This window comes from Balaenoptera borealis, assembly GCF_965194805.1.
Source record: "Balaenoptera borealis genome assembly, chromosome: 1".
NCBI classification, from domain to species: Eukaryota; Metazoa; Chordata; class Mammalia; order Artiodactyla; family Balaenopteridae; genus Balaenoptera; species Balaenoptera borealis.
Window position 1 is genome coordinate 25,719,514 of NC_138860.1, and position 12,814 is coordinate 25,732,327.

At 39.1% G+C, this 12,814-nt stretch overlaps 2 protein-coding genes across 3 annotated transcripts in view; one reads left to right on the top strand and one right to left on the bottom strand.

The window, feature by feature from the left end:
• LOC309605045 (kinesin-like protein KIF28P) overlaps positions 1 to 4,111 on the top strand; it is a 70,283-nt gene extending 66,172 nt beyond the window's left edge. For both annotated transcript variants that reach the window (XM_082340336.1, XM_082340335.1), the window contains exon 23: positions 1,453 to 4,111. In XM_082340336.1, the coding sequence (XP_082196462.1) occupies positions 1,453 to 1,605 (153 nt within the window). In that variant the 3' untranslated portion in view covers positions 1,606 to 4,111. The remainder of the gene's footprint in view (positions 1 to 1,452) is intronic.
• The window catches only part of SCCPDH (saccharopine dehydrogenase (putative)), a 45,996-nt gene continuing 37,258 nt past the window's right edge, over positions 4,077 to 12,814 (bottom strand). The window contains exons 10-12 of the mRNA XM_082341261.1: positions 7,029 to 7,140; positions 5,781 to 5,862; positions 4,077 to 4,714 (exon numbers count right to left, since the gene is read on the bottom strand). Of these exons, the coding sequence (XP_082197387.1) occupies positions 4,609 to 4,714; positions 5,781 to 5,862; positions 7,029 to 7,140 (300 nt within the window). The 3' untranslated portion in view covers positions 4,077 to 4,608. The remainder of the gene's footprint in view (positions 4,715 to 5,780; positions 5,863 to 7,028; positions 7,141 to 12,814) is intronic.

Sequence of the window (12,814 nt, forward strand, 5' to 3'; positions counted from 1 at the left end):
AAAAGAAGGAAAAACCAGTGTGATAAACACACTAAAAATAAAGTTATAAGTCACAACCTGGGAGAATCTATGTGTATTATTTATCATCAAAGATTAGTATCCAGAATATATAAACAACTACATACTTTTAAAATAAGAGAAAGACAACATGTAGGAAAACACATTGGAAAAAATGGCCAAAGTATCTGAGCAGGCATTTCACTAATCATCAGGGAAACAGAAACTAAAACGAGATGCCACGACACACTATTGGCCCCCTGCCTGCTCGCATCTCTGTGAGCACCGTCACCTCCTCCACCGTTGCTCACTGGCGCTCTGGCCCACAGTGAGCCCTGCAAACCCTGCTCAGGGATACCTGCTCCTATGCGGCAGGGGACACATCAGCCAACTCTCACTGGGAGAATCCCCACCCAACACGGTCCTGTGCAAACCTCAGAACTTCTACAGTATTAAAAGAATATATACCATACCAATCTCAAATATTTGGATTATCTCACCAATTTTCCCTGTTGGCAGTAAGTAAAGGGTCATTTAGGCAGCCTTCCTGAAACAGGACATGCTCCTAGGTGACTTGTCGCCTCTGGTAGCAGCTTTCAAATGCAGCTTTCTGGCCCAAAGGGAGAACTCGCTGGGCACCCCACTCATGTACACACACAGTACTTTTACTGTAATGAAGTCAGTCCACTAATATTGAAACCGAGCAGGATGCTGCGGGGCCCTCCTGGGTACAAAATCCCCTCTGTGTTCCCCATTTCTTGTTTATAGAAAGTCTTTTGTCTCCTAGACCTTCCCTGAGTTCCAAAGAGCAGATTCAAGCCGTTACTAACTAGGCAAGTGAGGGAACGCAGAAACAATGGAAAAGCAAGCCCAACATAATCTTTTCCATGATTGTTAGCTTAAAGTAATGCCTTGACTTATGACCCCAAACTGTGGAGATAATGTCCTGTGGCTTCAACTGGCTGGGCCCAAGTGGACTTAAAATTGATGACACTGGGAAGGTCAATTAACTGAAACTCCTGAACCATCACGAAGTAAATAACAAAATGCCTCAACCATTGCTTTTGCTTTCTCCTAAAAAGAAGTTAAGGGATCACAAGACCATGATTTACTAGTTTGCTTTGCAGGAACACATAGATCAATCACATTCACCAATGACAGACACAACGAGTCCCAAGACAGTGCTGGGAAGTCTGCAATTGAAGTCTTACAGGAAAGCTGAAATCATGAAGACCCCCTACCCTTTACTTTTTTTTTAAAAACCCTGTGCCCCTGGCCAGCCAGCAAGATGGATTTGAGACGAGTCTAAGTCTCCCATCTTTGGTGTTGGTGCCTCCTTGACTAATACAAGTTTCTCTGCTCCAAACTCCGCCATTTCAGTTTGTTTGGCCTCACTGTGCGTCGGGCACACGAACTTGGGTTTGACAACAATATTGTTTTCTTCTTTATTTTTAGGAAGACGATCAAATGCTTCGACCATTTGTACACCAGCAGTCACAAATGTTAAAGGACTTTGGGGACCTACTTGAATCCAGCTTGTGGAAACTGAAAAATGATGTTGCTCTTATAGTGAAAAAGAAGAGAGAATGTTTATTGCATATGGAATAGTGAGGATACACCAACTGAAAACATTTGAGCTTTGAGTTCTGAAGATTATTTGTGCAGCTAATAAGCTTAATTAACTTGGCTCTCAGAGCTGAATTGTGGACTCAACCTAGTCAACCCATTTCCCACTCACTCAACCTATTATACCACTTTTAAGCAAAACTCCTCTTCTTCAATTTGATTTAAAATCATGTAAAAATGAATCCATAACCAGGTGAAGGTGAGGTGGGAAATATGAAAGGTGAATGGTCAGCACTCTGAGCTCTGGGATCGACTGCCTGGGGTTGAATCCATCACTAATCAATTGTGTGGTTTGGGGCAAATGACTTCCCCTCTCTAAGTCTCTTTCCTTATCTGTTACAGGGGAACGGTAACAGTACTTACTGCAGATGGTTAACAAATATAAAAGAATATAAAGCACTTAGAATGTGCTTGGCACACAGAAGGAATTGATAAGCACCTGCCGTTAATATTTTCAAGATCAACAGCTCCAAACTTCAAATAAAAGCTCTTTTGATAAGTTTCTTGCTGTCTCACCTAGAGAATGGTTATTTCATGCCCCTCATTTTGTATCCTTGTTCTGAACAAATTTGATATTCTACCTCCACTTATTTTCTGTCTTCATAGGTTTATTTGAAATAGGTTCAATTCATTAAGCATCGTTAGTGCCTGTACTGTGGGACCCGTTCAGTGCAAGGGCCTGGGGTGGCAGAGATTAAGATTTACTATGAGATCTGCCGGGAATTAGTCAATCTCAAAGAGATCTTGATTCCACAAAGAACTGATTGATGAGTCTTAGTTAAGGACCCACGGGCACTGAGTGCTCTGGGGAAAGGCTTGTAAAGAAAACTTTTGCGGCCTTAGACAGACTAACAATAGCAGCAATAACAGAGACTTATCCAGTGCTTACTGTGTGCCAGGCACTAATCTAAGTGCTAAACATCTGTGAGCTCATTTAATTTTCACCATAATTCTATGAATTTGGCCCTATTACTTTCCCCATTTTGAGGCTTTAAAGGTTAAACAAACGAGGCTTGCCCAGGCACTGTAAGCAGCGGGCTGACTCTGGGACTGCGTTCCTAACCACAGGCCTGGGGCCTTAATATGCAGGACTGTCCCAAGGAGCAGTCTGACTGATTTGCATAAGCACAGGAAGGAGGCAATAGAGGTGACAACTCCAACACTTGCTCCCTAAAATATAAAGTTAGGGGCACTGAAACTCTACTGGCAGGAGAGGCTATCAAGGGCTCCAAGAGGAGTCTCCCTGGGAAGGCAGAGGCATCTGGGCTGGTGATTTCAGCTTACTACCAGGGCCCAAGGGCTTAAGGGAGGGGCTTGGGTTTTGCCTGTAGCTCAGGTCCTGGCTGAGTGTATGCACATGAACTAAAAAATAACCTGTAACCTTGGAGCCCAAGTGTGGAGCTCCATGTTGGTGATGGCAGGGATAAGGGTCAGCAAAGCATCACAGAGTCTAGGAAAGCCTTTGTCCTTGAGGCAGGATAGCAGTGAGGCCATGGGAAGCAGGAACGACTTCTACCTCTTGGACTAAGACTTATTGCTTGAGGCAAGTAAATATACTTTCTGCAAGTGAGCAGGTGGAGCCTTGGAGGGTTAAAAAGAATATCAGGATGAGACACTTGTACCTCAAACTCGAGGACAGGGTCACACAGGTGGTCATGTATCAGCATCAACACTAGAGCACAACACAGCACGCATCGCGAAAGTGGAAAGATGCACATGGAGTCTCACCCAGTAGCTCCCAAGTGCAGATCTAAGCCACGGATTCCTAGGGCCCAACCGTCACACCTCCCGAATGCAAACTGCTGGGGTCCGCTGGGGAACCTATATTATTTGTGGTTCGGATATGCAGCTAGTCATGAGATCTCTTGCTCTTGTCCATCTTCCTGATTTTAGAGATGATAAAACCTCTTCTAAGGTCCCACAAATTAGTGCACAGCTGAGACCCGATTCGACCAGCCCTGGGCAGAGGAAGCAAAGTTAGGATGGACAGTACTATCACCAAGGATCTCCCTCTTCAAGTTAAACAGACCCTCTTTCTTCTGTACAGGCAGCACAGATGGACCTCCCAACATGAATAAGATTCCTATCAATGTCATGCCTCTCACTGTAGAGTAGAAATTCCATGAAGGCAATGGCTGTCCTCTTTACATAATGAACGTAACAGAACACTTATGTGTGTTTATTATATGCTTATTACAAAAGGAAAAGTCCTTTGCCTTATTTTTGGGCTTCAGTGGAAACCTGGTTAAAATATAAAAAGTAAATTAGAGAAAAATTTTGCTTAGGCAGTGAAAATCAATAGAAACTTACCAGCAATATCCTTAAAACTAAGGCACACAGGTACAGAACCAGGGAAAAATGAATGATAAGCCCAATTATTAGCAGTACACAGACCACTTAGGAAGCACATTTCTACCACTACTCAAATACACAGGCACGTCCAAACACAGAACCACTGTTCAATTGACAATCCTTTATTATTAAACTTAGGTAAGAGTCCAAAATCAGTCAGTGTGGATGGGTGAAAAAGTAGGCTAAAATAGCAAAAACTGCAGTTTCATTTGGCAAAGGCCTACACTATGCAGAGAAATTCATGGGGAAGTGAGATCCCATCCAATATCATGGCAAGGAAAACAGCAGTTGCCGGCTTACATGACCACCAGCCTGGGCATGTCAGCAACACAGATAGAGCCACCCATCCCACCCTCTGATCTTCCAGCTCACTTAAAAAACTGACCTTGAATTCTTCAATGAAAAAGTCAGTCAAATATTAATTTTTTCTCACAAGCAATAAAATCACAAAAATCAGCTAAGAGTTGAAATTTAGGGTAAGCTAGCACAATTCCCTGCTTTTACTGTATACATATTTTAGATTTGACAATCTTTTCCACATATAGTCAGACAGGCTTATAGAAGAATTTCAAATATCAAATTAAAAAGCTGTTAATTCATGCATTTTATGACTTCGGTTAATTATTCAAATGTTTAGACTTCAGAGCTGCTAATGACACTAAATTCAATGCCACGTTGGTTGAGTCTGTCAATCAACTTTGTTCTGGAGAAAGCTGCTCCAGGAGTGAAGACCCCACCCCTGTAAGACAATAACAAGATGAAACAGTGCACAAAGCCCAGCTCCAGCCCTTTCCTCTGCTAGTGTGATTTACTGGAGGACTAGCTATCGAATCAGTGCAGAGCTTATGAAAACCTGATTCTTGATTCCATCATGGACTGGTTTTGGTTTCATTCCTAAAATCAGCCAAATGAGCAAGCAGCTATTATTCAAGAGTAAACTAGTACCCTGCAAAGCCGTCTAGGTTAGTTCAGTGACTAATGAGACTGTTTCCATGATACTGGTGTGTGTGCTGGAAGGGGCACACTGAGGGTTATTAACCCAAGTAACAGCTGCTGTTTATAAAGTCAGCCCTTAGACTCAGGAGGATTAAATATACATATGGGCAAAATAAATTTAGGTAATCAATTATTACTAAAGCATAAACAAGACAATTTGGATGAAAAAGAAGTTTCTTTAAATGTAATGGGTAACATTTAGAAAATGCTAAATATTTTCAAAGGGTATAAAAATATTTGAAGAAAATTTAATTAGGTTTCACTTTATATAATTTTTATGTTTATTACTTAACTATTGTTTCAGGTCAAACCTAAATTTATTTGTTTCTAAGCCTGCAAGCCTATGCTCATTTGTAAAGTTGGCCTACTTTTAGGGTAACAGCTATATGCTCCAGGAAGATAGTTCACTTGATACGTGTCTAGCCAGGATGCCATGAATCAACTCATGCTTGGGGTCAAGGCTCCCACTGCCAACTGGGTATCATTCAGCATGGATTAGGGGCTCCTGCCAATAACACTTAACTACAGGGACCTTTTTTTGAGTAGCTGACTTTGGATCTGAGTTATTTTCAGGAGGAAATGAAGCATGGCTCTCAAACTTTTCTGTCTCCTCTCATTTACTTCTGCACTGTTCCTAGAGGCCAATAAGGAACTGTCCTTCTCACAATATTAAGTTTACCTCTATCTTTGGATCAAAGGTACTGTAAATGCTTATGTACAAACCCAGCGACTGAAAACTGAACCAAGATAAACTAAAATATAACATAAATGAAAAAGATATCTTCAAATTTGAAGAAAACCAGACTTACGCCTTAGGAAGATCAGAGGCGTCAGTTAGTAGAGTTATGGCTGCCTGGACCATGGCTATGGGGGTAGCCACATAGCCAGCTTCTGCAGATAACAGAAAAAGAAAATATTCATAAAATATGCATTCAACAACACCCAAAAGTCAAATGGTAGATTTTATATCTAAGTATCGGTATACAGAATTTCCTCAATAAATACTCTGTTCATGTAATAACAAAAATAACAACATTTATATAGTACTTATTAAGTGTTAGGAACTGTATTAAGTGCTTTAAATCCATTAAACTCATTTAATTCTCCTAACAATCATACTAGGCTAGTACTATATTATACTCATTTTACAGATGAGGAAACTGAGGCATAGAGAGGTTAAGAGACTCATTCAAATTCACAAAGTTAGGTAGTGGTTGAGCCAGAATCACATGCAGGCAGCCGGCTCAAGTCCAAACTCTTACCAATAATCCCAGGTTTCTTGTTTCTCTATTCATATACTATACTGATCTTTATCAATCAAATACATCAAACTTCACTTTTAAAAAAAGACTCCATTTCTTAAAGAACAACTAAGTAACTCTCAAAGAAGTCTAACTTTAAGAAGTAACTTTAAAAGAAGTCGATAAACAAGGAGAACATTAGTGTTTATATTCATGTTAAATAAGAACATAGCTTATCTTAAAAACCCAGGTGGAAATTTGAAAAAAAGGCAAGATGCAAAGATATCTTTGCTATTGCACTTGATTAAAACTGCACAACAGACCCCCTGTGATCCATTAGGAATGATGGTAATTAAACTTATACTATAATTCACAAGTGGGATTGTCTCTGTACAGTTCTCTAAAATTTACAGCATAAGTTATTGAATGTTTTGGAGTGATAGTTCTTTTTAACAATCTATCAAAACTTTTACCTTGCCCAGAAAAATGCACGTGTGCACACACTTTACAAACAATGTCAGAGTGATCCAGACTCCAAAGAAAGCTTGTATCACAGCTTTGATTATGTTATAACTACACTGCTTTAAAGTGACCCTTGACTATGAGAATAGAACAGATAAATATCAATCAGCCCCTTGTCTTCTTAGTATTAAAAATTCCATTCAGAATTACTGAATCATACTGAAAGAAAAAAAAACAGAGAGAGGGACACAAAAATAAAACTGAATGATACCAATAACTGCTGTAATAGCACACCACTTTATAGCTTAAGACAATGTAAAACTCCCAAGCATTCTTAAGTCACATGTGAAGTACCTGGTCCTTTCACCTGAGTACAAATTCTGATATTTGGTTTGTTCTTATCAGGACCAAAGTCTTGGCTGTATCCTTGACCAAAAAATGTCAACGTAAATGATGAGGCATCAATCTGAGGAAAAGAAAGCAAAGGGTTTATTAAATAAATATGTCATTTCCTCCTTGAACACAATAAAACCTACTAATATACTTCATATAAGATATTTTCAATAAATAAAAAAATCAATATTCTATCTGCCAGAATATCCTGCCATCCTTTACTTAAGAACGGAGCAAAAAATAATTCTTTGAAGAACAACAAGTTTTGCTGACTGGAGTGATGCTGAGAGGAGGGAGGTAGTGAGGAATAAAGCTGATATAAAGATGAGTCTTAGGTTGTGGCTGAAAGAAGAACAGCACCACCAGAATAGGCAGTTTCAGAGGAAAAGCTGGAGGTAGTTTTTCTTTTAGGATAGAATATGGTACTCTGGCTTTAGATATCTGTTTGAGGTGACAAGACAAAAATAGTCAACAAGTAACGGCAGTATGGGCCTAGGGTATAGATATAAAATTGCTCCACTTAGAAGTGTAAAAATTAGATTCAAAAATTAAATTATAGAAGATCTATCCAAGCATCTGTCACAATCACTAAATTTAGAAATAAAATAACAAAGCCATGGTGAACAAATTTTTATTAAGTATCAACCAAGGGTCAGACACTATGTTAGGTCCTGAGACATAAATAAAGTATTAATAAAATTAAAATAAAAGAAAAGGCATTCCTGGAGCTTACAGTTTAGTGTGTGTGGAAATATATACATATATATATACATACACACACACATATACATATAAGAGATCTAATAACAATATGAGACATGAATAAGAAGTGCAGGACTAGTTTAGCAGAGAGCATTATTAAATTTACTGAGGAAGAGGCGAGGGTTTTGAATTGTGCATGTGTACGCGTGCACACACACACACACACACACACACATTCTAATAGAGAAGTTTATTACATAGAAAAGTAAGGTGAGTACCAGAAAGGAGAAACCATTATTTAAAGGCAAAACCAGACAAGGATGCCACAAGAAAAGAAAATGACAGCCAATATCACTGATGAACGTAAGTGCAAAAATCCTCAACAAAATATTAGCAAACTGAATTCAACAATATATTAAAAGGACCATATACCATGATCAAGTGGGATTTAGTTTAGGGATGCAAGGATGGTTCAACATCCATGAATTAGTCAATGTGATATACCACATTAACAAAATAAAGGATAAAAATCATATGATCATCTCAAATGCAGAAAAAGCATTTGACAAAATTCAACATCCATTTATGATAAAAAGTCTCAGCAAAGTGGGTATATAGAGCGGATATACTTCAACATAATAAAGGCCATACATGACAAACCCATTGCTAACATCATACTCAATGGTGAAAAGCTGAAAGCTTTTCTTATATGGTCAGGAACAAGACAAGAGTGCCCACTCTTGTCGACAGTATTCAACATGGTATTGAAAGTTCTATCCAGAGCAGTTAGGCAAGAAAATGAAATAAAAGGTATCCAAATTGGAAAGGAAGAAGTAATACCATCACTATTTGCAGATGACATGATGTTATGTATAGAAAACCCTGAAGACTCCATCAAAAAATAAGAACTAAAATGAATTCAGTAAAGTCATGGGATACAAAATCAACACCCAAAAATCTGTTTCATTTCTATTCATTAATGAACTAGCAGAAAGAAATATTAAGAAAGCAATCCTGTTTACAAATGTATCAAAAAGAATAAAACATCTAGGAATAAATATAACCAAGGAGGTGAAAGACCTACATGCTGAAAACTACATGACATTAACAAAAGAAATTGAAGAAGACCCAAATAAATGGAAAGACAGTCCATGCTCATGGATTCAAAGAACATCATTATAATGTGCACACTACCCAAAGCAATCTACAGATTCAATGCAATCCCTATCAAAATACCAATGGCATATTTAATAGAACTAGAACAATAAATCCTAAAGTCTATATAAAACCAGGAAAGACTCCAAATAGCCAAAGAAATCTTTGCAAGAAGAACGAAGCTGGAGGTATCATGCTCCCTGATTTCAAACAATATTACAATGCTATAGTAATTAAAACAGTATGGTATTGGCATAAAAACAGGCACATAGATCAATAGAACAGCACAGAGAGCCCAGACATAAACCCACACATATGTGGTCAATTAATTTATGACAAAGGAGCCAAGAATATTCAATGGGGAGAGGACAGTCTCTTCAACAGATGGTGTTGAAAAAATGTAACTGGACTGCTTCTTACACCATACACAAAAATTAACTCAAAATGGATTAGAGACTTGAATATAAGACCTGAAACCATAGATCTCCTAGAAGAAAACATAGGCAGTAAGTTCCTTGACACAGGTAGTAAAGATGCTTTTTCTGAACTTGACACCAGAAACAGAAACAAAAGCAAAAATAAACAAGTAAGATTACATCAAAGTAAAACGCTTCTGTGCAGCAAAGGCAACCATGAACAAAATGAAAAGGCAACCTACTAAATGGGAGAAAATATTACAAATCACATATCTGATAAGTGGCTATTACCCCCAAAATATAAAGAATTCATACAACTCACTAGCAAAAACCAAACACTCGAACTGAAAAATGGGCAGAAGATCGGAGGACATTTTTCCAAAGAAGACATACAGATGGCCAATAGGTGCATGAAAAGATGCTCTACATCATTAATCATGAGGGAAATGCACATCAAACCACAATGAGATATCACCTCACACCTGTCAGAATGGCTACTATCAAAAAACTAGAAATAGAGGAATGACCAAGATGGTGGAGTTTAGGAAGTCCCTGGACACACCAAAATTATAATTATGTACAGAGCAACTATCAATGAGAACAACCTGAAGACTAGCAGAAAAGATTTTCAACAACTAAAGATATAAAGAAGAAACCACAACAAGATGGGTAGGAGACGCGGAGATGCAGTGTAGGCAAGACCCAAACTCCCAGGTAGGCAACCCCCAAATGGGAGGATAATCACAATTACAGGCATTCTCCCCGGGGAGCGAGGGGTCTGAGCCTCACACTGGGCTCTCCCCAGCCCAGGGGTCCTGTACCAGGAAAACAAGCCCCCAGAACATCTGGCTTTGAAGGCTAGCAGGGCTTGCACACAGAGAGCTGGAGGGCCATAGGAAACAGAGGTTACACTCTTAAAGGACTCACACAAAATCTCACATGCTCTGAAACCAATGCAGAGGTAGTAATATGAAAGGAGCCCAGGTCAACCCACTTGCTGATCTTGGAGAGCCTTCCGGGGAGGCAGAAGGGAACTGGGACTCCCTCTGGGGACAGAGATGCTAATGGGAGCCATTTTGGGGCACCTGTTCTGCCATGAGGACACTGGTGCTGGCAAGCACCATTTTGGGGTCCTCCCTCTATCTCATTAGCACCAGGTGCTTCCCTGCCCAGTAGCAGACCAATACCAGCCCTGGGACTCCCTGGGTCCTGCAGCCAGCTATGTTGGGATCCAGTACTCCTCACCCCAGGGGGGTTGCACCAGCCTGAGCCCCCTGGATACCTGGTGCAGCACGCCATGACTTGGCCACACCTACTGTCAGGCTGGTACCAGCCCAGGACCCCCAGAGCCCTGCAGCCAGCCTTTCCAGGACCAGGCCATGCCCACCAGAGGGGCAGTAGCCTCAGCATGAGGCAGGGCCTGGCAGCCATCTGGGGGCCAGCTCTGCCTACTAGTGTGCCCACAGTAGTCAGCCCCACCACCACAGAAAGGCCCATACAGCCCACATAGGGGGCACCTCTAGAGCATATAGCTCCAGTGACCAGTGGGGAGTATGCTGCTAGGCCCCACTGAAAGTCTCCTACAGGAGGCCATTCTCCAGGATTGCAAAATGTAACTGACTTACCTAATATCATACACAGAAATAAAAAACAGAGACATAGGCAAAAGGAGGCAACAGAGGAATGTATTCCAAAAAAGAACAAAATAAAACACCAGAAGAACTAAGATAAGTGGAGATAAGCAATCTACTTGATAAAGAGTTCAAGATAATGATCATAAAGGTACTCAAAGATGCTTGGGAGAAGAACGGATGAACACAGTGAGAAGTCTAACAAAGAGTTCGGAAATATAAAGAAGAACCAAACATAGCTGAAGAATGTAATAACTGAAATAAAAAATACATGAGAAGAAATCATCAGTAGATTAAAGATACAGAACAGATCAGTAAACTGAGAGTAGTGGAAATCATCCAAGCTGAACAGAAAAGACAATGTTTAAAAATGAGAACAGTTAAAGATACCTCTAGGTATAATGTACTAATTTACTAATATTTGCATTACAGGGGTACCAGAAGGAGAAGAGAGAGAAAGGGGGAGAACTTATCTGAAGAAAAAATAGCTAAAAACCTCTCTAATTTAGGAAAGGAAACAGATATCCAAGCCCAGAAAACACAGAGAGTTCCAAACAAGATGAACCCAAAGATATCTACACCAAGACATACTGTGATTAAGATGGTAAAAATTAAAGATGAAGAGAGACTCTTAAAAGCAGAAAGAGAAGAGCAACCAATTACGTACAAGGTAACTCCCGTAAGGCTATCAGCTGACTTTTCAGCATAAATTTTGCCAGGAAGAAGGTAGTGGCATGACACATTTTAAAGTAATGAAAGGAAAAAACCTACAACCAAGAATACTCTAGCCAGCAAGGCTATCATTCAGATTTAAAGAGAAGTTTTACAGACAAGCAAAAAGCTAAAAGAGTTCAGCACCACTAAACAGGCTTTATAAGAAACATTAAAGGGACCTTTCTAAGTGGAAAAGAAAAGACTACAACTAGAAATATAAAAATTATGAAAGGAAAAATCTCATCAGTAAAGGCAAATATATAGTAAAGGTAATAGACCAACTACTTATAAAGCTAGCAGAAAAGTTAAAGGACAAAAGTAGTAAAATCAGCTATTTTTACAGTAAGTAGTTAAGGGATACACAAAATAAAAAGATGTAAAATAAGATTTCAAAAACATTAACATGGGGTAGGGGGGAGTAAAAATGCAGGGTTGTTAGAAATGTGTTCAAACTTAAAGAGATCAGTAACTTATAATAATCACAAATATATACAGGTTGCTATATATAAACCTCATGGTAACCCCAAACCACAAATCTATAATAGATACACACACACAAAAAAGAAAGAGATCCAAACATAACACTAAAGATAGTCATCAAATTACATGGGAAGAGAGAAAAAGAAGAAACAAACAAAAAAACTACAAAAACAACCAGAAAACAATTAACAAAATGGTAGTAAGTACATACCTATCAATAATTACAGTAAATGTAAATGGACTAAATGCTCTACTCAAAAGACGTAGAGTGACTGAATGGATACATAAACAAGACCCATATATATGCTACCTACAAGAGACTCACTTCAGATATAAAGACACACATAGACTGAAAGTGAGGGAATGGAAAACGGTACTCCATGTGAAAAAAAATGAAAAGAAAGCCAGAGTAGCAATACTTATATCAGAGAAAATAGACTTTAAAACCAAGACTATAACAAGAGATAAAGATGGATATTACTAAGTAGAAAGGGACCAATCCAACAAGAGGATAAAACAACAACCCAACATAGGAGTACCTAAATACATAAAGCAAATCTTAACAAACATACAAGGAGAAATTGACAGTAACACAATCATAGTAGGGGACTTTAACACCTCACTAACATCAATGAACAGATCACACAAA